This window comes from Dermacentor albipictus, chromosome 1 (genome assembly GCF_038994185.2).
Source record: "Dermacentor albipictus isolate Rhodes 1998 colony chromosome 1, USDA_Dalb.pri_finalv2, whole genome shotgun sequence".
In the NCBI taxonomy this organism is placed as follows: Eukaryota; Metazoa; Arthropoda; class Arachnida; order Ixodida; family Ixodidae; genus Dermacentor; species Dermacentor albipictus.
In genome coordinates, this window is record NC_091821.1 from 11,087,727 (window position 1) to 11,111,914 (window position 24,188).

Here is a 24,188-nt window from a genome sequence, read left to right on the forward strand (position 1 = left end):
AAGTGCGTAGATCGCATCCATTACCCGTGCGGGCTCGATAGCTACGTGGTAGTGCCGTAAAGCAGTGGTAAAACGCCAAAGCTGGTTTCTTCAAACGAATCAGAAAAAAAAAATTCGGGTTTTCTTTAAAAAAAATTAATTCGGGTTTTCTTTATTTAGTTAAATCCACCGTCTGGTTATGCGGCACGCCGTAGTGGGGAGCTTCGGAATATTTTGGACGCCCTGGGATTCTTTACCGCGCAGCTAAATCCAAGTAAACGAGCGTTATTGCACTTCGTCTCCATCGCGACCGAACACGTGACTTCGAGCTCAGCGGCGCAACGCCACATCCACTGGAGTATCGCGCCGGGTAACAAAGCAGAAAGAACGCGTGCGTTTGGCAACACGACTGCGGTCTACTAACACGCATACGTTGCCTTCCAGACGGCTACTAAATGTTAACTCGGTAACGACATGTCCCCCCCCCCCCCCCTAAAGTACGAAAAGTTGACATCCTTGCAGAAGCTTTCAGGACAGTAAAGCCTTCGAAAAAGCTACAGCACTGCACTTCGAGGTCACTGGTGTAAGCCGGAGGCCACTGTCGTCTGCAAAATGTGCAGCGCAACCTCTTTTTAAACGTTACACGACGTTAATTTTTTTTTCATTGCTTCGGCAGGATGAGATAACCGATAGCGTTCTTGTTATTATTTTTACTATCACGCGAAAAAAGGTAGGCGTCTCCATTAGTGGTGACTAAATCTCTTTATTTTATTTCAATTTCGAATAAATAAAAGTTCTGCACAATAATGTCACTATTTTACTATCTTCCGGAACGTGGATTGTCTCACCTCCAGAAGCACTAGCAGCCAAGAAATATTTTTTGTCTAGTTCTTGCTGCGTTGGCCTTCCTACGTCAATTAGGTCGCGCTGAGTACCAATAAAAAACTATATCAATAAAAGAAAATAGGCACAACGAAAAAAAAAACGTATTATGCTTCAATTTCGAAAACCAGCTATTTTAAATATTATTAAGTTTGAAGTGCCGGATCACGTAGTTTTGGGGGGAAACGAGCATAATGCTCGACAAAGAATCTGGTATTCTAACTCAGTAACGCTTCTTCTGTTTCGTTAAGGAAAGCGTGGTGGTCATATTTCGTCCATTCTGTCCTTTTTTTTTTTCGATGACCAGGCTTTGCTTACATGATAAGGAGGATCCCCCGCCTAGAGCCTGACATAAAACAACACCATACCCCCAAAGTTGTCTACGCGTAACTCAATTTCCTACAGCGTTGGCTCGTGTACCAGACGTTTTTCACGCGGAAAGTTTTGTGACCCGCTCGGGAAAATAAATGAATGGGATGAGAATACACTTGCGGGGAAAAAAATGAAAAAGAAAGAAAAGCCGGGGAGAACATGTCAAACTTTAAAACGGTATCAGAAAGGCTAACCTATCTTAATGACATTTGTAATATCGGGCGCACACTTTTTGCATACTAAGCTGTCCACGCGCGCATCATATTTGCCTATATGCAGTTAAGAAAACTAAAACAAGACAAGGAAAAGATACATATTCACTGACCTCGCATCACTTCTAGAGAAAGTGAAGCTCACAGGGCGGAAAGGAGGCTATGAGCCACTTTAAACTTTAAAAGCTATCAAGTCGGAGAGTGACAACGTCCGCCTCGCTTTTGCAGAAGTCCCCATCGCAGCCGCAGCCTAAATTTGTGTGATTTAGTGTTATGGGCACAAAGGGCATCTGATTCTCTTAAGGTACTCCACGACCGCGGTGTGATTTCACGTGTTAGTTCGCTTCCGTGCCAGCAAAGTTTGCGCGGCGACCAAACACTTCTCAAAGGTGGCTTTTGCTATTCGAAAACCAAGCACGATGCATGTACCAGAGGAGGAAATGCAGAAGCCTTCGGGACTTGGCCTCATGAGTGTGCAAGCAAAAAAAGAAAAAAAGAAAAGATCTACAAATGGACCATTCAAAGGCCTATAGTATGGCGAACGAACCGTTCGGGTAAATGTCCGTGTGCCACCGGGTCTCTAATTAGCTGCATCAGTAGCCGACTTCCTATCAATAGTTATCTAGCTTTCTTATTCTCTTATGCAAGCTCTGACAAACTTTCTTTGGCCTAATTCCTTCTTCATGCGGAACGCAACTTCAAGGTAGCTCTGCCACTCTACTAGCTCCTCTCATCCGATACTATCCTGCAAATATAGAACCTTAACGTGAACTATCGTGACGCACTACAACTTCTCTGGAAGTTGAAGAAGAAAGAAAGAAACAAACAAAAGACCACCGCAGTTAATCAAATTCGCATAGGAAAGCAATTAATCAAATAAGGCGAGCAGGAAGAGAACACGTGTGTAAGCAGGAAAGCAACACATCATTACCTTTGAATTTTCGCAAGCTTAGTGTGTGCGTGCCTGGCGCCCTTTTGTAGTGGAAGCCAAAGCTTAGAACGCGCGTTCAAAGACAAATCAATCCAATGGTAACGGGAATAAAAAAAAAGACAAGAGAAAGTAACGGTACAAGAATCGGGGTGTGCTATAGCAGGGTGAAAACGGAAGATCACGAGGCCCAACCCAGCCAAGGGCCTGCGCGCAGTGTTTATCGTGCAGCGCATGCCTTCCCCCACATCGCCTCGTCGAGGACGTGGGTCCGCCACTAATCTAATTTTCTAGCGACCGGCGCCTCTTTATCACGAGCGGCCCTGCGGATCTCACCCCGACGCCTGTTCCACTTGCGTTTACAGCTTCGCTTGGACGAGAAGACATCGGGCACGATGAGGCAGGTGTGTCTTTTAATACTCGCCCCTTGTTCTCCAGCTTCAATCTGTTTTCCCCCGCACATATCGGGGGACAAACGTTCCAAGTGAAATCCCGCTATTTACTCTGCCCACCTCACTGGATGCAGAGAGGAAACAAAAAAGCGAAAATTGAAAAGTAAAGCTCGCACTAGAGCAAAAAATGCTTCTCCCGTTTCTCCCTCTTTTTTTTTTGTTCGTTTCCTCGGCACTCAACCTCGTTACCGTGGCCTGTGAACAGCCGGGAAACTGTCATTGCTGAAGGCTTCTAGCTTTTGTGCTGTTTAAATTTTTATTGTCTGGCTCGTAAGTGAGAAGTATGCTGCGCTTGTTCGCTTGACAACTCTTTTCCTGATATTCGAGCTTTTCGAAGGCTGGCGCTCGAAAGGACGCCGTTCTTTTAAACGTTTTTGTTCGCTGACCTCTTTTTTTCATACGTACTATATAAGGGCCAGCCATCTGTAGAAATTAATGAAACAGCTATCGCTTAAAAGCCACTGAATACCTGCGAACTCTACTGGAAAACTTTGGCTTCCTGGGAGCGGTCTGCCTGTTTGCTATCCGCCACAGCGGTGGTACGAATGAGCGCACTTGGGGCGCACTTAGTCGGGACTAGGAGCGTAACCCGCCACGGTAGCCCACTAGCTATGGCGTTGTGCTGTTGAGCTCCGAGGTCGCGGGTTTCACCCCGGCCGCGGCGGCCACGTGTCGATAGTGGGCGAAATGCAAAAACGCTTGTGTACTTAGCTTTAGAATAATTTGACCCAAGGTGGTCAAAATTATTTCGGCGTCTTTCCACTTCGCCGTACCTCATATTCAAAACGTGGTTTGGTACGTAAAACCCAAGAATATATATATATCTTTAATAGACGCCTGAGTGCTTCAAAAAAAAAAGTCCAATAAGCGACTTGATGATGCGTTAGAATTATTTATTTTCCGGAGCCAAGAGTGGCTAAATTTTTAAATACCTCGTGAAATGAGGTGGGATTTGGAAAGCGCACTAGATGCAAGAATTTATGGCAACACATTGCTTTCGCTTGACTAAAGGGAGCGGGATTCATTCCGTATAACGTAGCTGGACATTAGTTTTAGTGAAATATGCCCATCTTCTATGTCTTCTGGAACCAACGTAACGAACGAACAACCAATCCACCGTGGAAATTTTTCACTCTAGTGTTGGCTGGTGTCATTGGTGCATCCTTCTTTTAGATGTGTTGTTTGAGTTGAGCAACTGCCAATAATTTAAACGCTGCTACATTCAGTAAGGCAATAATCAATATCACGGCGTTCACAAACATCCACAGCATCCCGATAGCTGACCAAGACAGCTTGGTGAAAATGACTGACCATCTACGTAAACTATTTCGAGTGACCAGATGTGAGCGCTGCAGCCCTTAAAGGGAATGCCGTCGCAACTACCACTGACGAGAATGACCCACACGAGAGAAAGGCTAATACGACGAAAGTTTCTGCCTCTCAAGGCCCTGAGCTTCCTGAGGCATTCTAATCGGTAGCACACCAACACTAACGCTGACAATACCGTTGAACTCGCACACTTGGAGGCCATTAAAATTATTTGTTAGTCGACATTTTCTAATGTGTTCCGCAGCGAGGGAAGCGAGTCGGGATCCCCGCAATGGAGCAGCGGCAGACGCGGCATGCAGGACAGAGTCCATTGCTTGCCATTCAGGCTTTACGAAGCACGACGCCAAAGATAAAACGGCAAGATATAGTTTTTGCGGCACACCATCGACAGGCTTACAATGAGTGCGGAACACTGCGATGGCTTGAATGCGCTGACTACAGTAGCACATTTTTACGTTCTTTCGGGGTCTGGATGTGTGAGCCGCTAGGGGAGAAAAACAAAAAAAGAAAGAAAAGAGACGCACCGCCCGCTTTCAAGTTATCGTGGACGATGGACGGACTCCCTTTTTTCTTTTACTTCCCTCTGGCCCAGTCAATTGGCGATTCATCGACGTAGAAGGCGGGATTCTGGGAACATTACGAGGCAGGCTGAATCGTTTGCAACACTCAGGCAGTTTAGCGCGTTGTTAACATTTCAAGTGGAGCGCAAGGCGGTTTCGCTCGAGCACTGTGCGACGGTATTGTCTGGGGCCTGTTCCTACGTGCCACCCATAAACAAACAAGGCCAGTAGCTGACCCTCTTAGCTAGTCGCCTATGAACAAGTGTCATATAGTACCAAGAGCTGCACTTGAAGCGCTGTGCATCACCTACGCACAGACGTTGGAGAAACAAGGCAGACCGGTGTTAGTGAGCCACACCTGTGGTGGTTTGCGAAAGGAGAGGTTGGAGAAGAGGTGCCCACTCAGTGGCTCATAAACAGAGTCATGCATGTAGCTACACAGCAGCACACAGTGTTTCAGCAGTCCGTGAGCAAAACCTCTCCGGGCAGAGACTACTGCGCGCATATCTCGAGAACGAATTCGCGCATTAACGCAGCATGCCTGAAGGGTCGGCACATGCCAAACACGTAGCTCGGGGCTACAAGACGCAAGGTTGTTGATCGTCGTACTTGTTTGTGGAAACGGAACAACATAGACATACGTTAGAGAGAGAGAGAAAGACACGTGACCCCTCCTTCGACCGTGTAAGGAGGAGGAGTAACGGGCAAAAATGTTGCGCGGATATCGGAGGCCACATCACTTCTGATGTCGTGAAGAGGGGCAGTAGCAGTCGTCGTCGTGGCCTCTGGCGAGGAGACCGCGCATAAGTTCCAGCGGCAGCGGGAAAACAATGGTGGAGTTCTTTTCCGCCGCAATGGAGGTAAGAGTCTGCAGATAGCGTAGCTGCAGTGCCGAAGGTGACTCGGCGATCACCTCAGCGGCTTCCTTGAGGGAGCGCGACGCCCGCTGCTCACCTTCGGCGGCGATCACCTGCGTTGCGAATGAGGAGGCCGTTACGCTTAGCCTCTTTTAGCACGCGGGAACGGGCAAGAGACAGAAATGCGAAATATTACCATTGGCCGACATGTGTTTCTCGAAAACAGATGTAGCGCAAGAGTTCCTTTGCGTATGGGGGCTCTGTTTATTTAACAATTGTTTCAATATTGACAAAGACATTTCTCACCATAACGACAGACTAAACATCGACCTAACGAACACTTTACAATCTGTAATATAAATGAGAAACCTTCCATAAAATGCAAACGAGAGGGGAAAGAAAGAAATAGAGAAAGAAACCTGTGTGTCTACCTAAAAACACCCACTAACGCAGATGCGTAAACTATTGTCGTCACCGTTAGAAGAAGGTACTAATTACAAATACTCCGCGAAGAACATTCCTAACAGTCCATCCTGAGTCATGCGTGTCAATGACAGCTCAATGACAATTTTTTGTGTGTTTTACTAGGGACACGAACTGCTAAACGTCCCTATGGTTTCAAAATTCATAGGCACACATGATTTATTCAGCTTAAAACTTGAATATCGGCCTGCAGTTTGGGATCCCCCATAAAGAACTAAATATAGAAAATGCATTAAAGATACATAGAAAAGCCAGTTATATTATTTACTAAGAACGTTCGCCACTCGATATATCGTTCCAACTGATGATATATTGTAGACTAGAATTTTCGGCGCTATAGTGGGCGACTATCTTTTGCTGCAGACTGCGGGAACAAGCGAATGAACGGCCACAATTTGGCTCAGCTTGTTTTTATCGCACGTCTGTCGCTAGTGCTGGCTCGCTATCAGCGTTCACGTCATCAAACCAGCTGTCTCTGCGCAGTCAGCACCGACAGGTGTTGGCTGCGGTCGTGGCTATGTACACTTGGGTTGCTCCAAACGCAGGTAGGAGAGCACGAAAAAAAAAATCTAATGTATACAGTTGCTCACTTTACGTACAAATAGTTTCCCCGTGATGGTGGTGGTGATGTTGGTATACGGGCTGAGTTAGCCTAGCAGATTTGAGTGTTTCTTTCTTTGTGAAATGTGTCACCATGAGACCATAAATGTAGTCTCTAGCCGAGATGTCAGCAGAATGCGTGACACTTCCTTGTGCATTATACGTGGTCCTTCCAGGAGCTTCCTCATTTGACAACAGAAGCACTTGAAGGACCAGCTAAAGTGCCCTACATCGCCCACTTCCTTGCTCTCGGTGCAAGGTGAGGGAGCAGCATTGTTGACCTTAAACGTCCCTACTGAAGTGTAGGCCACACCTATTACTCCGCATATATAGGAAGGGGTCCTCCATGCGGCTAGCTCCCTTTACAGCACGAAGATGATGCGACTGTTTCTAAAGCGACCGAAAGTGGTGACGAATTGTTTCTTTAGAAAGTCGGTGATTCACCGGAGCTCTCACGTTAGCCTTTAGTTTCTTTACAACTAATCATAATTATTCAGTGACGCTTCAGAATCCCTCACACATTTAGCATCTAGAGGCGCATGATACGAAGAACTACATGATATAATATTATATTTTGCAAGCACTGATGTGTGTAACTATTCTTCTTTTTCCCGCGTACTGTTAATACCGACCACCACAAATTAAGCTAAAGAAAGGGATATTATGGGTTTGTCGAGAAACGACATATGCTAACCTGGCTAAGAGCACGGCGTGTTACTACAAGATGTTGCAAGAGACAAGATGTCACATTCCCTGACAACAACACATATACCAACGTACACGCTCGTAGCCCACGGGAAGTACAATGCCGATTAAGTAAAAGCATTGCATCCCACGCAGTGACGATCGTTCGCCTTACCTTCGCCCGGGCTTCACGGGCGGCTTCAGCTTCGGCGGCCATAGCTCTCTGCAACTGGACAGGCAGCCGGACGTCCTTGCTGCGAGGCGAATGTTCAACAACTTGTGTCAACCAGTGCCCAGGGTAGCGAAATATGTCACTATAAGGTCATTGTTGACCAGCTACCGTCACTACTAGCTAATCAGGGGCTGAATAGGCAAAGTTGCTCATTCGGGAGTACACGGTTGGTGACTGACCAGATTGGCCGCCGAGCCGGCGAGCGGCCGCTTATAAACCACGAGCCATTGTTACATACGTGTGCATTGCCTTGCAAAACAACCCCCGGACTGGCTGACCACCACACCGACATGTGCAAGCTGCGCGGCCGGCAGACTGAGAAACGTGACGCTAAGATCAATTGAGGCTGCTATCAATTTCGGTGCAGCGCATTGATAGAGCACTGCATGCACGTGCCCGGGAAGTCCGAAGCGTTTTCGGTGGGCCCAGGCCGGGCTCGGGCTTGAAGCCACTGGCCCGGGCCGGAGTTGGGCCCACTCATTAAAGAGTATAAGTCGTGTCTTCGAGCACACGCGAACATTATGCACTGCATGGTCCAAGGCATTCTGAGCAAAGGTGAAGTGACATGTCGAAAAAGCTGACTCTTAGTATACCTTAGCAAAGAAAATAGAGAAAACAGACGAAGTTCTAAGTGTTTTCTTTTCCGCAAAATAAACATTGTTTCCGCGTAAGGAAACATAATTTATATAAAAAAGCGCTCTTGAGACCATTTCCATGTTACCACTTTGCGATTGCACTATTACAACTATCTATGCTATCATATTATTATAGCGCTGCATTTATTTTATGCGGCATGCTCGTAAATTCGCCAGGTATATATATATATATATATATATATATATATATATATATATATATATATATACTACCTACAGGCCGGACCTGGGGCGCCTATAACGGAAAGCAATTGCAAAGTTTTCTATCCCAATTCTGCAATCAGCCCTCCGCAATTGGTTAAAAACGTTTTTGGACCATCCCCATTTCGCCTGTCTGTCACGCGACGTCACGAAAACCATGCTAGCTTCCCATATGATCTGACGCGTGCAAACTGATTACGCATGATTGGAAAGAACAAAAGAAAAATAGTCATCTTTGATTCAACGCCTTTTCGTCATTAGCCCTCGGCTATTGGTCAAAAGTTCTCGGGCGACACCCACTTCACCTGCCTGTCACGCGACGTCGCAAAACCGTGACAGCTCCCCATCTTATATGACGTGTACACACTGATTATGCATGATTTGACTGAACAAAAGATTTAGCTTTAGATTTAGAACAAAAGATTTTTATAGCTATTTCTGATTCGACGCCTTTTAGCCATTAGCCCCCAGCTATTGGTGAAAACTTTTCGAGCTGCATACACTTCTCCTGCCTGTCACGCGACGTCAAAAGACCGCAAAACCTCACCGCGTCAAAGTGACGTGTACGTGTTAAAGATGCATTAATACGCCGAGCGAAACTGAATTTTCTTCTGAATAGCCGCAGGCTGCCCTGTTCCGAAAGGAACAAAATATAGTTGCCGCCATTCGCTCAGGCAGTGGCTACTCGCACCTGCCGGAAAGCATGGGTTTATTTGCGTATAATAAAACTTCCTACGTGGCCGCGTAACGTTTTCGAGCACTTTCGGCACGTTTATAACCTCTTTCTGCCAACTCTTCTTTGCTGAGAAGCTGTTTTAGCATCTTTCTTAAGCTTCCGTTGCATGCCGCCGCGATTTTCGACCAGCCACCGCAAGCTAAGTAAAGGAAAGAGGACCAATCGCAGATGCCGGCACCACCCTCTTCCCCCGGTTATCAATTTTCAGTGCAGTGGCTCTGCCCCATCGAATTCCTCTCCACTTCAGCGTGCTCCTCGCCTCTTGTCAGACAATTAGATAAGAGAAGCCGCTCACTGCAGGCAATGTTATTCGTTTTTCAAGTAAACGAAAGTGACCCCCTATGAACCAGGATGGCGTTTTATTGGTCTGTTCAGACAACCCTGAGGGTGAGCGCCCGATGCTTGCGTCGGTGGTTACGCGAATTCGACATGAGGAGATTGGAATAAAACTATATTGGAATAGTTTTACGTTATAGGGCCCCTGGTCACGCACACGCTGGTCATAGCTACGCTTAGTAATGAATGTCCGGGCCCGGGCCGGACCCGAGCTTAGTAACAAGGGCCCAGGGTGGGCCCGGGCTTGGTATGACGGTCCCGGGCTGGGCTGCGGCTTCATAAAGCGGGCCCGTGCAATGCACTACAGGACAATATGGCTACGTGACCACTGCGTCAACTGAGCGACGACCTACATTATGGGCGTATTTAGAGCAGTACAACAAACTACACCAGCATTAGTTTCATACAACGGGGCTATGGATGCTACTATATTCAGTAGCTTGTGTTACCGCTTGTAGCGTGAATGGCAAATAACAGTCGTAGGTTCAGTGCCATCTGACAGACTCTGCTTCCCTGCACTTTCGAGCATGTTACATTCAGTAGGAAGTTGAATCTTTTGTCGATAAACACGAGCGACAATAAAAAATGCCTAGACTGTTCTGTGACCGGTAGCTGCCCTGATCAAATATGATGAAATCAACCGTAATGTGCCTGAACAGGGCTGCGTGTCATTTCTTATATTATGCTTAAATCATGGAGGTTCATAATCGTTCAATTTAGCAAGGAAATCTGGAGAGTATACGAAGTCGGCCCCTTTAAACATAATGAATACTCATACGTGGTCGGCTGATGGGGTTTCACGCCCCATCGTAACGCAGGGGCTCAGAAACGTTTTAGCAGAGCATTTGAAATTAAGTTTGGCCACGTTGAGTCTTTCTTAAACAGTCCCCAAAGCACGAACGTTTTTGGATTCCTCTGCACTTCCGTGAGAACTGGGCCAACGTTGCCGAGATCCAAAACCCCAGACCCAGTGAGTCAGCAGAACGCCACAGCTACGGAGCTAACGTGGAGAGTGTTGGGAATAAACAATTTCATCATTACCACCTCTCTTCGATGCTAAAGTAAAAAAAGATAGAAATAAAAATAGGATATTTATTTCTATCAATAGGTTACATGTCACCATGAGCGTTATAACGTAAAGCTATTCTAATATGTTTCTATTACATTTCTGCCACTAGCCCTCCAGGATTAGTCAAACATCGTTCGGGTCTACCCTACTTGACCTGTATGTCACGCGACGCCACGAAAACAGTGAAAACTGCCCATTTGATACGACGTGTGCACACTGATTATACATGATTAGGTCTAACAATAGAATTTTTTTGTTCTGATTGTACGAATTATTTCGCCATTAGCCATTGGTCAAAATTTTTAGGGGCTTCGCCCACATCGTCCTGTCTATCACGTGAAGTCACAAAACCGTGAGAACTCGCCACGTCAAAGTGGCGAGTTATTACGCTTTAAAGATGCATTAGCATGCCGAAAAAAAACTTTTTTTTTCTTCTGTATTTGAATAGCCAGAGACCGCCCCGTTCCAAAAGAAAGAAAATATGGCTACCCACTCGGAGTTGTCCGGGAGAATAAATTTCTCTTTGCATAATAAAAACGTTTGCGTGGAGTATAACGTAGTCGAGGTCTTTACCCGCCGTGGTTGCTCAGTGGCTATGGTGTTAGGCTGCTGAGCACGAGGTCGCGGGATCAAATCTCGGCCACGGCGGCCGCATTTCGATGGGGGCGAAATGCGAAAACACTCGTGTACTTAGATTTAGGTGCACGTTAAAGAACCCCAGGTGGTCAAAATTTCCGGAGTCCCCCACTACGGCGTGCCTCATAATCAGAAAGTGGTTTTGGCACGTAAAACCCCATATATTATTATTATTATTAGTCGAGGTCTTTCGGAACGTATACGACTCGCTCTAGCAACTGTTTTTCACTGACGATCAGTTTTAGCGGTGTTTTTAACTCCTGGTGCACGCGGCCGCAATTTTCGGCCGGCCACTGCAAGCCAAGCAAGGGGAAGCGGGCCAATCGCAGACGCCAATACCACTTTCTTCATCCAGTTATTTGCTTTCCCTTCACTGGCTCGGAACCACCGAAACCCTCTTCCCTTTTCTGCGCTCCTCGCCTCTTGAGAGCGAATTAGATTCAAAAACAAAAATGTCAAGGAAGGCAGTGTTAACTGCTTTCAAAACAAACAAAAGTGACCTTTTTATGAACGAAGAGAGCGTTTCATCGGCCTCTTCAAACAACGATGCAGGCCATCACCGGATTCTTGTGTCGGCGGTTACGTAAATTTAACGTCAGCAGATTGGAATAAAGTCAAAATTACTTTAAGCTATAATAAGGCCTCGTGTATAGTTCTTCATACACATTCATTTGTAGAATTCCTTGCGTGTATATTCAAATCATGTTGCAGATCACGCAGTAATATTTTCTACACTCACGAGCAACTTTCAGTGGCTGCGTACAAGAAAAACTACGAGGACAGGGCTCCTGCTCGTGTATAGGAACTCCCAACCATCCGAGATAGGTTTAATAGCGCTTTCACTTTAGGCTTTGCCATCCACGGCACCACCATAGCTGAGAATCAAGGTGAGAAGAGCTCCATATTATTCCTTTTATCTTGCTTGTTGGAGACAGAAATAGACAGGGACTTGAACGGGTTACAATTTCTGACACGTGGTTTAATACAGCTACAAATACTATTAGGTTTCGGGGAGTTTGAAATCAAGTTGCTTTATTTAAATAAATAAATAAATAAATAAATAAATAAATAAATAAATAAATAGTTTTGCCTTTCCCAGATTGACGATCGACACTACGTGGGAGAATGAGAAATCTTTTGGCGTCACTCATTTCTCGTGACAGTAGTGCATAGTCAGAGAACGACGATGAATTCATTGTTAGGCGGGTGTAGGTTAGTAATGGATGCCGTCATATCTACTGAGACGCTTGATTTCGAGCGCGCGCTTTACTTGGGCACGCTCTAGTTTCGGCCAGCATACAATCGCAAACACTAGCATAATTTCTACTGCAAACACTCAAAGCAAATATAAGAAATTGCAATTTGTAGTCACTACGTTAAGAGCAGCAATCATCAACCTTGGTACTATTTTCAGCAGGGCTCTCACACATACGCGTACCTGCCAATCCGTCAAGTTTAAAATTCGTAAAATCCCACGCACATGGCTCTGAGAGGAGAGCAGGAAGGGGTAGCAAACATTTCTGTAAAGCTTGTCATGAGTACTCGCTTTTTTTTTTTAGTAATACATAGGCACTTTATTACCCATGATTCACCTGTAGACGAAGCTTTTAGATCATAGTGACTTCATTAACAACTTTTCTGTCGCGGATTTCGCTTTCTGCAATAACTTTGATAAACTTTCTTGGAGCAACTACCCCTCTTGCGTCTTTTTAGTCAAGGAAGACTAACAGAATGCTCGTAGACCGACGATCGAAATTTTTTCCGAAGCCAAATTTATTTTTTCGTAATAGTTCATGCAACATTCGTAAAACCGTAAAAGCACCCCAATTTCGTAAACTTTAGGAAGCATTCTGGAGAGTTGGCAGGTGTGCATACGCTTTGGTTTTGTGGATTTTTCCTGGGTAGCCACAAAACGTTGTCTGCGAGTACAGTATACTCCCTGTAGCAATATAATTTCTCTAACGCACTTTCTCTTGATAAAATGGTTTGGACATCTACTATTGAATGTCTTACCATAACAATGCACACGAGCGGCGACAACAACTGTTGTTTTGAGCTAATTATTGATGATTAGGACATTTGCTGAAAAAAAAAAGAAAGATGCCAGCCACTTTGTTTCAATTGCGATTTAAAAGTATTACTCACATTTCGACTCGTTCGACTTTCACGCCCCACGAGTCGGTGGCTTCATCCAGGCTCGCCTGTTCAACAAAAACAAGAAGGAAAAACGAGCAATTAAGAGCTCGGCAGTAAAAACTATGCGACCTACTGCATTCTTCTTTCCACACTGCCGGGTTCTTGAGATAACAGCAGTCACCCAGATCGGCATAGAGCTATTGATACTATCGCTGCGTTAATGAATACCTGCTTTCTGCACAAGATTTTGTTAATTTGCAAAGCCCTTCCTTCAACTGACAATTTTTAGGCTAAGAACGCGTTTTTAACTTCTCTCTTTTGCAAACGTTCTCAAGGGACTGCCCCATGCGTGATTTTTCACCCTGGTTCAGACAAAACAGGAATTAGGGCTCCTTCAGAGGAAATAAAACTCTTCACGTACATATTTTGTTTAATGAATCAGTTTTACATAAATTACTGATTAGCTGGGACTAGAACGCATCAACAATGAGGTGCATTTGCAGGTCAGGTTCATTTTCTTTTGTGCAGCCGCCGAATCATACGTATCACTGCACTAGTGTTTTCAACCAATGTTTACAGGTAATCAATAATAATTTCTTCAGAGTTGTTAACTGTACACTTATACTTTCTTTTACTCCTCTGTGTATTTATGCTCTTTTACATATGTGGTGCAAGCACTATTAACGTACACCCATGAGCAAAAGTGTACGGACCACAGTGTTGCCGAAAAAACGGAATTTCTTCGTAATTGCCGGGCATAAACGGAAACCGACGAGTGCATTAGAAAATCCGCAACGCCGAGTTTGTACTACAGTTTCTAAGTTTAGGTTGTGCTCACTGGCAAAGGAGAAAATCAGTTTTATCGCGCAATCCCTGGTCCGTATACTTTTGCTGACGGGTGTACTTCGTCGTTTTCATTTGTGCATAGCCATCATCATTTTCCCTGTTCTTCTGCTTCTTCACGCATAAGCTTGGGCGTTTCCTTTTTTTTTTGGAATAAAAAGCGCTTATACAACCTTTTTTCTTCCAATCTGGAACCATGAGAGCAATGTTTCTTTCGGAGACCGTGGCAATTGTTCGGCTTCGGCCATTGATTAAAAAGAACCCCCTAACAAAAATTTCTTAGCGTAACTATATATATATTTTTTTTGATACGATAGAAGCAGTTCAGTGCGTTCTGTACAGCCAAATTTGAGACAAAATGCCGTCTGCAGGCGCAACAAACGGTGTCAGCTTTGTCACAAAGAGCAACCGGGCACTTCAAATCCCCACGTTCTACTCATTAACATTATCATTGACATTATCAGTAGTATAACCGTCTCACGATATTAACGGCGTACATAAATAGATTGTCAAATGTTTGTTGGAATCACTGCCTGGTTGCAAGGGGAGATTATTTCTAACATGAAGACACAGCCGGGCATGTCAGAAATGCTTGCGTCATGCACTTTTCTGTAAAGAGCAAATTTAACAAGTCAGCATAGATGGCGGGAAGGCAAACCACATGTGTCCACACGTCATGTCGCGTCGTCTTGACACGTGACTTATTACTCCCGTAAAAACGCATTGCATCTTCATGCCGCGAACGTACGAGACTCCGCCTACTGTGGTATTTTTATTTGTAAGGGAAGCGTGATTGTGGTACAGACGAACTCTTATTTCCCGCACCATCGTTACGACACCATCAAAGGCGGACATGCAGAAGCAGACGTTCCAAGTGCTACCAGTTTTCTGCAGAGCAAGCAATTATGTAAATGATGATTATTTGCATCCCACATAATTACATAATTAGCCCTAATTATTTATTAAACTTCTGAAATATTAAAATTAGATGACAAGTGCCAATAAGAAAATTGTAGAGCAACATGAAAAACTCCCGATACAGCTTTCTGTTGCTCAACACATGCTACATAAAAGTGCTTTTCCGGGCGTGAAAGAAGCCCGCGAATACACGCAAAATTGCCGCGCGACTGGCCGCTCGAGGCACTTTGCGTGTATTCGCGAGGGCTTATTTCGTGCTCGGAAAAACAATTTTAAGTAGCACGTATTGAGCAACAGAAAGCTGTATCGGGAGTTTTTCATGTTGCTCTACAATTTTCTTATTGGCACTTGTCATCTAATTATCTTTTTCAGAAGTCCAATCAACAATTAGGGCTAATTATATGATTATGCGGGATGCAAAATATAATCTGAGCATCTCCAGGCGACGGCAAAAAAGATTACCTTGGTTCTGTCCAGCTACGTGGCATCTGCATATTTTTAAATCTTGGCGCATGATAGCGGGCACGCCCTGTAGTTTATTTAACTTTCCCGTTAAGGTGACCGTTATTATTTTCTTTCCCGCATGCTTGTACTGCAAAGAAAACAAATGCAAGGAAAAGAATGGCCTGCACCATGTCATCCTTCGCTGGACTACACTTTCCGACTGCCGGCATAGTCTATAATCACCGAAGAATTAAACAAAATAACTCTCGTTTAGACAACAAGTATTTTCTTACTGCTTTCTGCAATTTGTAAGTGCTGGAGCAAATACAATCATGGCGCAGTGGTTTGACATTGAAAACATGAAGTTATGTCCCCCACTCGCGCCAGTGTGTTTGCAAAGATTTGATTTTACACGTTTGCTCATCAGACGATTCAGCAAAGCCTACCTGCGTGACTCGCAAAATGAGCTACTGCACGGAGAGCGGCGCTCTCAACCTGCGCGTTAGTGTCAAAAAAAAAAAAAAACTGAAACGTCCATTTTCATGCCCTTCTTGTGGATGAGGCGATCGAAATATGAGCTTTTTTTTTTAGTAGAAGACGCACATACACGAAAACATAAAGTAAGGGACCCCACAAGTAGAATACAGAGAGAGGTGACTTCCAAGCGATGTGTCCACCTTGCCCTTACTCACAATTCTGTAGCACTCAAGCCCCCAATACTTGACACTAAATACAACAAACTTGGGAGCATATGAAAGTTCCATCACAATGCAAGTGCGTGTTTAGTTGGTTATGAACTGCCGTACGCATGCGTGTATACTGTCGACCAAGAATCGAATCATGGTTGCAGTACTACACTGCTCCGAGACGAGGGATGAACAGTTGAGCCACATAATTCAGTCGCAGTTTTTCAGAGCACGTCGATTAGCTTACGGATGCTCTCAAGATGTTCGAGCACGACCGAGTACCTCCCAGTATACGGTCGAGCCTTTCATTTAGCAGATAGTATACCCTGCGTTCCGCTAGGTGGCACCAGTACAGAGGTAACCGCAAAGCGGCGGCACACCTGCATGACGTGCGAGATGGACTCCCGCTCAGACAGAATCTCCGACAGGTTCTTGGTACCGAGCACGTTCCGGAGCGTGGTGGCGGCCAACAGCCTGGTGGAGTGGCCGTAGTCCTCTACGTTGGTGATGGCGATGGTCGCGTTACTTATGCGGTAGTACACCACCGCGTCCACGGCCACTGTCACTGAGTCCTTGGACAGGATCTGCATTGAGGCCAGAGAAACGTGCACGTACGAGACAACATAAAGAATAAGCGTTAAGTTTCGTGCTTCACACACGTGGAACTTATCCTATTCATAGCCTTCGTGAGGCAGCAGATACTATGCATATTGGAAAAAAAAACTACTTTCAGTTCAGTGTCACCAACATGAAACCATTTGATTGTGAGCAAAATAAAAGTATGAAAAAGGATATCAGAAAGATGGAGACGTTAGCCGAAGCTACGTCCGGCTGACTACGCTAAGGCTGGAAGCATAGAAATATAGAGTGAGCAAGAAGGACAAGAAGGAAGGTAGAATTCAGCGATATAATTTGGTGGGTCCTTCATGTGCGCGCTACTGAGGTATAGTTGATCAGGCACCGCATACGAGATAGACTCACAGAGAGATAACTAGAGGATTTGTATCGGAATGTTTACGTGTATACTACGTTCTTATGAAAAATAAATGTCACGTCCTTATAAAGGGAACGGGGTAACGTACTACATTTCCTTCTCGTCCTGGCACATCTAGTTTATCAAATGGACATCAACATAGAATACCCCTGTAGCACCTTCAAGAAATAAAAAGCCCGGTTTCTTTCAAAAAGCATTGTTTCACACAAGCAAGGAAACACACAAGTAACGAACCGACTGTGTGGTGTAGTGACAGTACACGCCACCTACGAGCGGTACGGTTTTCGGGTCAGAAAACCTTTTTCACGTCACACGGACGTTTCCAAGTATTGGGAGTGCATGGAAATAGCCCAAATTTGAAGGCAAATGTGCTAAAAAAAAACGTACGCCGGGTAGTGGTGCATATGCCAAACTATAATATCGTAAGCGCCTCAGAAAGTGAACTGCGAGCGTGGCCATGGTTCCAGAATTTTGTCTTTTATCGACACAGTTTGATGCGCAATTCCGCACAACTGCTGCACATGCACAGTGAAATTCGTGGAGTCTAATGAAAACGGCGCTTATTTAATCTCACGGCCAAACGCCGCACGGCACCATCGCAACTCTCGCCTCACATCGGAATCATGAGCCCCGATCGCAGAGCTGAAAGCGCGCGAGTAGCATTGCTTTCAAGTGATTGTCGCAACATAAAACACGACAAGCAGTGCGATCAAGCCGACACCGGCCCGTTCTGCCGCTTTCGACCCCTGCGGCACGCGTTTTTTTCCGCTGCTTAAGCGCAGCTTTAAGATGCAGCAAGCGGAATGATGCTACCGGTCAAATGAGAGAATACCGAATAAATGACGTATTGCAGCCATCGGCTAATCAGTTCAAATATGCAAGGTGTAGGAAGATAGCTTCGTGCTAAGGTTGATATTCGGTTGGGGCGCCATGAGTACATATTACCTAGCACTTTACAGACAAGGACCACAGAAAGAAAGAAATAATACAAACGCGGCCGTTAACAACTCAAAACAATTTTATTGCGAAAGCTCATGACCGCTATTGCAAATGTCAAAACAATTATACTGAACAAGATTAAAGACGTGCGTGTGAATATTTTGTTTCATTTTGTTCTTCTTGTCCGTAAAGCACTACGTTGTCTTCACTAACCTGTCATGTGTAATTTGCTTTTCTCAAAGTAAAACTCTCTCTCCCTCTCTGTTCTAATAGAGGTTCGTGCTACTTTCGGGCGCATGACAATTTTCGCTTTCATTGTAACTATGTCACAGACTACTTATACATTCTTGTTATCCCGACAATTTCTTTTCCCTCGGGTGACTGAACATTCCTGAAATTGCTGCATATAGAAGCTGCAGACTTGACTAAAACGGCTGTGATTAGCGCTAATGTGGGTCGTTGTTCTCTCATTTTGTGTCGCGCTCTAGTTGTACCGGAGTTTTCACATGAGAAACGATACTGAAGTGTTCTGTCGCAGCGAGAAGTGCGACAAAAGGTGCGAGCACTAATGGATCGTTCTTTCGTAATAGAACAGAGTTCGACAGTGGAGAGATTTAGCCTGTCGCATGCGTGATAACATTCGTTACCCAAAACCAAATACACAGACGGAAACAGCGGGGCCCATGACGATAACCTACAACACATGTTCCACAATAACACGTCCAAAAGATACATCCCTGCATTTTGTGACACATTTAAAAGAAAAAAATTATGACGATCCCACGCACTGTGGGAATCGATGTAAGCGAAGCTTTCCGTGTTAGATGCTTTGATTGACGATAATTAGCGGGGATCTTGACGGCTAAAGCTTAATTTCTTCAATGTTTAGTCTAACATGACGGTGGTGAGTAGATGTTAAACGTTACCTCACGTGCACCACTGCTGTTTGTCTGTGTAGTACACAGAACACACACACTGTAAAATAATTTACACCCCAGAAAGTGAAAAAGCGTGTAAATGTATCTATAACTCACACCCTTAGGGTGTTATCTATATAATGGACACCCTAACGGTGTGAGTTATAGACGCATTTACACCCTTTTTCACTTTTTGGTGTGTAAATTATTTTACAGTGCAGGGAGAGGTGTTTGCTGGAGGCATTGTTGTGCGCCATATTTTAAAACCTAAGAGAGGGTTGAACTTTGTCATTGCCTCACATGGCACATCCCACCGTGGCAGAAGTATTAAACTTGAATTGAATAATGGGGTTGTACGTGCCAAAACCACAATCGGATTATGCGGCACGACGTAGTGGCGGACTCCGGATTAGTTTTGACACCGCGATGTTCTTTAACGTCTCCCAAAATCTAAGCACAAGTGCGTTTTCCATTTCGCCCACGTCGAAATGCGGCTGCCGCGATTGGGATCAAATGCACGACCTCTAGCAACGCCATAGCCGCAAAGCTAACACGGCGAGCATAGAAGCGTTGATTTGACGGTCGATCGCTTCCGTAGTGTCTCCTGGACCCCACGGTGAGCTTTAATTAATGCGGCTCTGCTTCTGCACGCCCTGCGTAAGTTGCCCGCTTGACAAATTGCATGGCGTTTATTTTTCAGAAATAGCAGCAACGTACTCTACTGTACCTTGAACTTAAGCTTATCCAGTTTCCCCGCAACCGCTGCCGTATAGTAGTAGGGTTTCCTTGCCTTCTCACGTCACCTCCGACCCCCCCCCCCTCCCCTTGCTTGGGAACTGCCTCTTCTCCTCCCTCTTCCATACAATTCTATATACGTCCTCTCTGGACTCGCACTTTAGTAGAAAGGGAAGCGCCGCAGTTTCTGCAATGCTTCTGAGGGGAGTCACGGATAATTACAGCTGTCAAGAGATTAATGTGGCGACGCCCAGGGAGCTCCAGACGGCACTGTGCACCTTGGACATGGTGGGGTGAAAACGAGTTTCTAGCGTCACCTTTCATCTCTGACTCGCCCCTGTCATGTACACACACGCTCTGAACCACCCTCCGACGCGGTGTGCCGGACAGCAGCAACCGTAGCAGCCCACAGCAGCAGCAGCAGCAGTGGGAAAGTCGAAGGAAGAGGCAAATATAGCTTCGCTTTAAATAAAGCAAAGCAAGGAACATCGTCATTATCATGTTCCTTCTACCGACTTGACACGAGCAGGTAAGAAGAATGTCCTCGATGACTGCAAGTTTTCATCTGCCTCTCCAGCACCGTGTAAATACGTTGAAGGTAATACCCATCCATCCCACACCGATTCTTTCTATTTATATGAGACGATATAATATGAGAAAACTGAAAATAAGAACCAATTACGGAAAAAACTTAGTCAGTTGCCAGGCACCTTCACTGCTAAATCTTCTGCGTGATTATGGTGACAATATTACGGATGGTTCGAATAAATCATATAAATCTGTTCTTATTGCGAACAACATTGAGTTTGTCCGATTGAAACCGCAGTATAAATTCTCAGTCATTTTCAATTTCTCGCATTTTCTCTCTTTCTTTTGTGCCTTTTTTTTTCTCTTTTCAAGCTACAGTTGTAATTTGAAACAAAATGTACCTCGAGTGTATTGCGTGGTATTTTTGTATCTTTCTAGTGACTTTCTTTTTTATCTCACGAAAATAATATTCTGTATCGCGACACTCGTGTTGATTTCAGCATGACTGTTTGAATTTGTGTGCTGTGTACGGCCTGCGTGCTACGAATTGTAGGAGCAGATGCCTACGTCAGGCGATACGGCCTTTAGCTTGTGCTTCTTTTCTGTTGTAAACAGAAGAAATTAAAAATAAAAGGCACTACGTCGCACTGACGCTGGGACACACGAAAAACAGAACCTCAGAAAGCCGGTGGCTTGGGACTACGGGGCATATGCCGGATTCATCGGGAACCAGTTTGCAGCTGCGGCGCCGAATGTTTGCCTTAAGAACCCGGCACCACGATCCCGGCCGTGTGGAGGTCTTGTTTCACTACGGCAGGCAACGATGGCGAGACGGAATGGTATACGTGTGATGAGAGCACAAGCAAGAGACTTGTACACTTACAGATACTTCTGGGCACGGAGCAAATAGCCATTTCTGAAACTGTCATCCCGATCTGAACAAGGTAAAATGACGATTCGCAACCTGACATGCGATGATTGCACTGTTGGCATAAAAAGAAAGAAAAACAGTTTTGAGTCACGGAGACCTGAGCTAAGTCCAACGAAGGAAAAAAATCAAAAGAAAAAAAGAACAAAGTATTGGGGAACGCTATAGCAGCCCGCTCATGATTGATCGTTTTTCGACTCGCTGTCGGTTGAGGGTTCTTAACTCCTCAAACATAGGAAGGTAAAAACATTGAGTAAGGAGAATCAGGAAAAGTTAACGAACCAAATCTGAAAGTACCTGCGTGCATCACGGGCCAAAGTCAGACCGTGGCACCACGAAATTTTGTTTTTCCGCAGACGTCTGACACGGAGATTGGTAGCAAAACGGGGCACTTAGGAGGCACGATAAGAAGGGAAGACAGATGACGTTTCTTTTCTCTTTCTTTTTTTACTGCAGCGAAGCTTCACAGCTGTAAAAGAAGGTTGCGCTGCAAGAAACAACGGTTGTCTTCTGAAAAAACGCTTTCAGTGGAGTACCGTTTTATAAAGGGTAATAACGAAAACTTCTAACGTACAGAGGGTATACGATGTGCCCCCAGCATTTTGACAGGAAAGTGAATGGTGCGGGATCCTTCTTCATGCTGTTCACATTTGAAGAAAGACGAGTGTCGGGCAAGTGGACGCCTGTGCCCATTTTTGTTTTTTATTGGTGCAGTATAACTCCTGATATGCGTCGTTAACTTCGTGCTGGCGACTTACAGCGATGACAAAAAGAAAAAAGAAGAAAAAAAAGATGTAGTCTTGATGAGTACAGAGATGCCGTGAGAGAAATCGTAACATAGAAAATATTGAGGTTAATTTAACTGTGTTCTAGTAGGCTACTCATCGGGCGGGAGTTAAGAAGGCGTCGAAAATGAGAACGAAAGAGGTAGAAATTGAAAGAACGTAAACTAAGCATAGAAATGAGATGTAATGCACCACTGTCAACGCCAGCATAAAAGCGGGAAGACGTCACATAGCTCAATAATGCCTGCGCAACTTGCTGCATGAACTAGTTTTGGCCCATATTCTGTACTGAAAATATTACGTTTACAGTAAAAAGCACCGCTACTTCTTAGCAAGCCGCTACGCGGCACCATTGTAGTTTGTTATCGTGATGGCGCATGATATCGCATTCATCATGAATTTAACGTAACTCAAGTTAGACCCTTTTATCCGCTCTGTGCCAGCATGCAATGTATTCGTTATTCAAGAAAACGTGACCCTAGGCACCCAAGATTGCTAAGGGGAATAAATATTTTGTTTCCAGTATAGTTGACTATATATACATGCTTTTAGTGCGTTCAAATAACAGAAACATGAACCGTGCGACAAGCTTATGTGTGTAGTTTGTCCGTGCATATATAAACGTATAATTAGTTTCAATTATATATAAGCCACTCCAGGTGCATTTCTGCCGTCGTCGTCGCCGTTACCGTGATGTTCCGTATAAAGGGCGATAATATCGTCCGCGCGCGACGTATGCTGTTTGCGCAGGTGAAAGCGTGCGAGGGTGAGCCGATGATGGTGGCTCAATCTGGCGCGGGCAAGGTAAGAAAGCGGGGAAGAAAAGCGCCATCTTCTGTTGGGCGCAAGATACCGGAGGAGGGGGGAGGGGGGTTCTACTCTGCTAGCTGCTGCGTATGGCGCGGTCATGCGGTGCCTGTCTTGAAAGCGATCTGCGATGGGAACTGAGTGCTAATAGCTTCGTGCGCGCTGTGTTTTCGCCACTTACTTCGCGTTGAAGCGAGAGGCAGCACGAAAGCTCATTCGCTCGCTGCTGCTGCCGCGTTTCCTAGCTACAGTGTTTTGACAGCGAATTTTCGAGGTCATCGAGTTCATCTATGCTTGTGCACGCGTGACACCATGCTTGTTAATTTGGTAAGCGAATGTTAACAAGTTCATGCGGCTGATAAAACTCATATCCTTACTTCATATAGGTATCTACTTATTTGCTATCGCAATTGATGCTACGCCTTTCGGGCGCAGCATAAGTAATTTGTTAACAAAACGTCATTTCGTGCACTGAAGCACACAAGTAACTGGAACGCATTTCTCCGCAAAGTTCGGTAATTTATATCTCGAAACTGGTGTCTTCCTGAGAGTTCGTTCCAAGTGGATCCGCCTTGCGAAGTCCACTGCTAGAATTTTTAAATTGCAGTCTGGGTCATAAGATAATTAGCCAAAAAGGTGATCAGTGAATTCTTGTTAATTAGTCGGTTTTGCATTTCATTTTTGTGCAAGTAGTGTCCGCCGCTTCTAGTACGCCGGCTCATAAACTAGAGTTGAGGTACCTGCCACGGGCAAGCTTCAAACATTTTTGAAAGTGTTCGCTGAAACACCCTGTATTTAAGGTTACATACCCCTTGCGTAACCTTGGAACATCCATTCTGGAGAATTCGCCAAGAATGGCCAAGAATGGACAGAGTGAAGTTGTCAGTTGGGGACAAATACCCACTGCCGCCTATACCCAACGGAGAGTTGTCTACCAGACAAAACAGCAGCCAGCACTTACTTAGTAGACAACTTGGGTCACTTGGTATGGTGCCACTGTTTATTGTGCGAGATCGTGCAACCATCCAAAGCGGCCAAAGTAGGTAAAGAAAGCTATCATTTTATTAGAGTAACGAGCCTCGGAATGCCCTAAATAGTTTACCAAGATAGTTTTCTACGAGCCAATTTCGGTTTCTTTTTTTTTTTCCCCAGGAGGAGGAGTGCGTCGTGACAGAGAAGGTGGACACGTGAGAGCAGGACATCGCGACGCTTTTGACACTCTCTCCGGCTTGCTCGGTTGTCTACGATGTTGCTATTCATTGTGCAGCGCTACGTAGTTGCATAATCGACCATTGAGCGAGCCGGAGAAGGCGCAATGTCCTGC

The 24,188-nt window shown here is 45.1% G+C and overlaps 1 protein-coding gene across 6 annotated transcripts in view; it reads right to left on the reverse strand.

The window, feature by feature from the left end:
- Nucleotides 1–726: 726 nt before the first annotated feature.
- The window catches only part of LOC139060167 (band 7 protein AGAP004871-like), a 447,387-nt gene continuing 423,925 nt past the window's right edge, over nt 727–24,188 (reverse strand). For all 6 annotated transcript variants that reach the window (XM_070539099.1, XM_070539121.1, XM_070539127.1 and 3 more), the window contains 4 exons: nt 16,612–16,815; nt 13,350–13,405; nt 7,514–7,592; nt 727–5,684 (listed from right to left, as the gene is read on the reverse strand). In XM_070539099.1, coding sequence (XP_070395200.1) covers nt 5,451–5,684; nt 7,514–7,592; nt 13,350–13,405; nt 16,612–16,815 — 573 coding nt within the window. In that variant the 3' untranslated portion in view covers nt 727–5,450. The remainder of the gene's footprint in view (nt 5,685–7,513; nt 7,593–13,349; nt 13,406–16,611; nt 16,816–24,188) is intronic.